We start from the raw sequence: 2,509 nt of genomic DNA, 5'->3' as shown, positions 1-2,509 counted from the left end.
CTGAACAGTTCTTTTACTAGAGAATTTATAGTCGGTTAATAACTTCAGGCGTAACCAAATTTTGAATTAATCCATTTCCTCTGTTCAGAGGTTGTCAACAGCCAAGTAAATTTCAAAAATTGTTGTCATTGCAACACTTATTTTGCTTTTTTAGTAGCAGTATGAGCATATCCTTACCCAAGTAATGAAAAGTGAATTCACTGACCTCAGTTCTAGAAAACACTCATATATAAATTATATATTGTAAACACCATACCCAATTTCATATACATAAGAAGTACTTCAAACAATTAGCATAATATATTAATTTTCATTGATAGTTGTTCAATAACCATAAAATTTTGCCAATGAATGTATACCGCAGCAATAATAGAAAGATATAAAGTGAATCAGGCAGTTCCCTTGAGCTTCTTGGTGATTCCAGCAATGTACTTCCCCTGATGAAAAGCCTGTGCAAGTTCAAGCTCAGAAGGCTGTCGTGAACCATCTCCAGCATAAGTACCAGCACCATATGGGCTTCCGCCTTTGACATTCTCCATCTCAAACATGCCAGATCCAAAAGTATAACCAATTGGTACAAAAATCATACCGTGGTGAACAAGTTGAGTAATGGCTGTCAGCCTGATCATGCAAACAATAATCATTTTGGTTAACATTACATGTACCTGTAAATTGTGAATAGAAAAAATGGCCATGTATTCTGAAATAGACAATGGAGTACTACACAGTAAAAACTTACGCAGTCGTTTCTTGTCCACCACCTTGAGAACCAGTGCTGTAAAATAAGCCTGCAGGTTTGCCTGCTAGTTTCTGAGTTCCCCACAAGCCACCAGTTGAGTCAAGAAATGCCTTGAATTGTGCAGCCATCATTCCGAATCTAGTTGGGAAACCAAAGATCAAGCCATCTGCCTCGGTAAGTTCATCTGCAGTAATGACTGGAACATCACTCTTTGGTGCTGCACTCAACTTTCCAAGCACTTCCTCTGATAGTGTTTCTGGCACCTACACATAAACACGCCAGTGGGGCATCAAATATGTCAAATATATTTGTCCTAACCACATTACGTTATCTTTCATTTTATAATCAGACACACTAGAAATAGAATTCAAATACATGAACCTGTAGTAAAGGAATCCTAAAATAGAACATAAGTTCAGTTTCTTACAACAAAAACATAAAACTGCAAATAGGACTACACATTACAAATATTTATAACACAGATTATAAAGCACAGAGTTCATCTAAATGTAACATACCTGCCACAGTTTTGCCTCAACTCCTTCAACAGATGAAGCTCCCTTAAGAATCTCTTCTGCAAGCTTCGCGACATGCCCATACATAGAGTAGTACCTAGACCAATATCATCATTTGTCATCATCTCGATTCATACTAAACTTATTTTACATGCTCTGTTTCAAAAGCAATACATATCCTAAAAAAATCTAAACAAACAAAAAAATTACTCCAATTTCCAAATTAGTGTGATACATATATCATATCTTCCCATCTGACATACAATTTACCAATTTACATCCGTCCATTGCATATATAATATAAAAATATTGACATTCTAAACAAATGGTATCTAGAAAGTTATGATTAATGAATCTATACAGGTTTGATGTACATTTAACGATAAATCTAAATCAAAAGGTGTTTATTTAAATCAGCAAGAAACTATCAAGAAACAAGTACATAACTAATCTGCTAAAGTATATAATATATTAATGATAAAACAGAGGGAAAAAAAAGCTTACACAATATAAACTTTGGTTGCCATTGTTAAAAAGACCAATCTGCTTAAACTGAAGAGTCAAAGGATTATAAGATGCAAAGGAAGATGGGCAAGACAGAGTTTATATAGTGGAAGGAGTTGACCAGATTGTTAAACCCTCCATGTCTTTTCACATTCTAAAATGTATGGATTGATATTAAAATGATTTAACTACCAAATTTAAGAGTACAACAAAAGAAGTTTAATGTCATATACTCCTCAAATCACATGGGTCAGTTTCCAATCAAGACGTGCATCTGTATCTTTCTTAATTTTGTTGATGTCATGCTTATGATCATTAGTGGTAATAATTACTGTATTATTAATTGTCATTCTTAACTAATTTAGACTCGTCGACTTATCGTTTGCCATGCTTCTTAAGATCAGGGATTTCAATGTAAAGGAAGTTTTAGCATTTAATTTTTGAAAAATGTTAGGTACAAACTATTGCTCCCTCCGTTTCAAATTACATGTCCACTTTCAAAAAATCACATAGTTTAAGAAAAATGAATTTTAAAAAAAAATAGGTGTACTAAGTCATTAATTGAACCTAATATGTGGTATATGGTTGATCTTGGATATAAATTTGAAATATATGAAGGAGAGTTGATTTTTGAAATATAAATTTACATCGAAAGTTGAAGTGGACAAGTATTTTGAAACAATTTTTTTTTCTAAAGTGGACATGTACTTTGAAACAGAGGGAGTATTTACAATTTTTTTTCTCAAATTTT

General features: G+C 33.0%; 1 protein-coding gene across 1 annotated transcript; it reads right to left on the bottom strand.

Annotated features, from left to right (window-relative positions):
* Nucleotides 1-210: 210 nt before the first annotated feature.
* Nucleotides 211-1,946, bottom strand: LOC108204475 (probable NAD(P)H dehydrogenase (quinone) FQR1-like 1). Its single transcript, XM_017373936.2, has 4 exons — nucleotides 1,759-1,946; nucleotides 1,258-1,351; nucleotides 740-1,002; nucleotides 211-621 (listed from the first exon to the last, which is right to left on the bottom strand). Exons 1-4 carry the CDS (start codon nucleotides 1,779-1,781, stop codon nucleotides 390-392), a joined length of 612 nt encoding a protein of 203 aa, XP_017229425.1. The 5' UTR covers nucleotides 1,782-1,946; the 3' UTR covers nucleotides 211-389.
* Between the last annotated feature and the right edge of the window lie 563 nt (nucleotides 1,947-2,509).

Source organism: Daucus carota, chromosome 1 (genome assembly GCF_001625215.2).
Source record: "Daucus carota subsp. sativus chromosome 1, DH1 v3.0, whole genome shotgun sequence".
In the NCBI taxonomy this organism is placed as follows: domain Eukaryota; kingdom Viridiplantae; phylum Streptophyta; class Magnoliopsida; order Apiales; family Apiaceae; genus Daucus; species Daucus carota.
The sequence above is the reverse complement of the archived record's forward strand: the minus strand, read 5'-3'. Positions and strand labels throughout refer to the sequence as shown.

Coding starts and splice junctions, on each gene's coding strand:
- LOC108204475 (XM_017373936.2), bottom strand. CDS start 1,781: ATGGCAACCAAAGTTTATATTGT. Junction 1,352..1,758: donor GCAACCAAAGTTTATATTGT/GTAAGCTTTTTT, acceptor ATATTGGTCTAG/GTACTACTCTATGTATGGGC. Junction 622..739: donor GGTGGACAAGAAACGACTGC/GTAAGTTTTTAC, acceptor TTGCATGATCAG/GCTGACAGCCATTACTCAAC.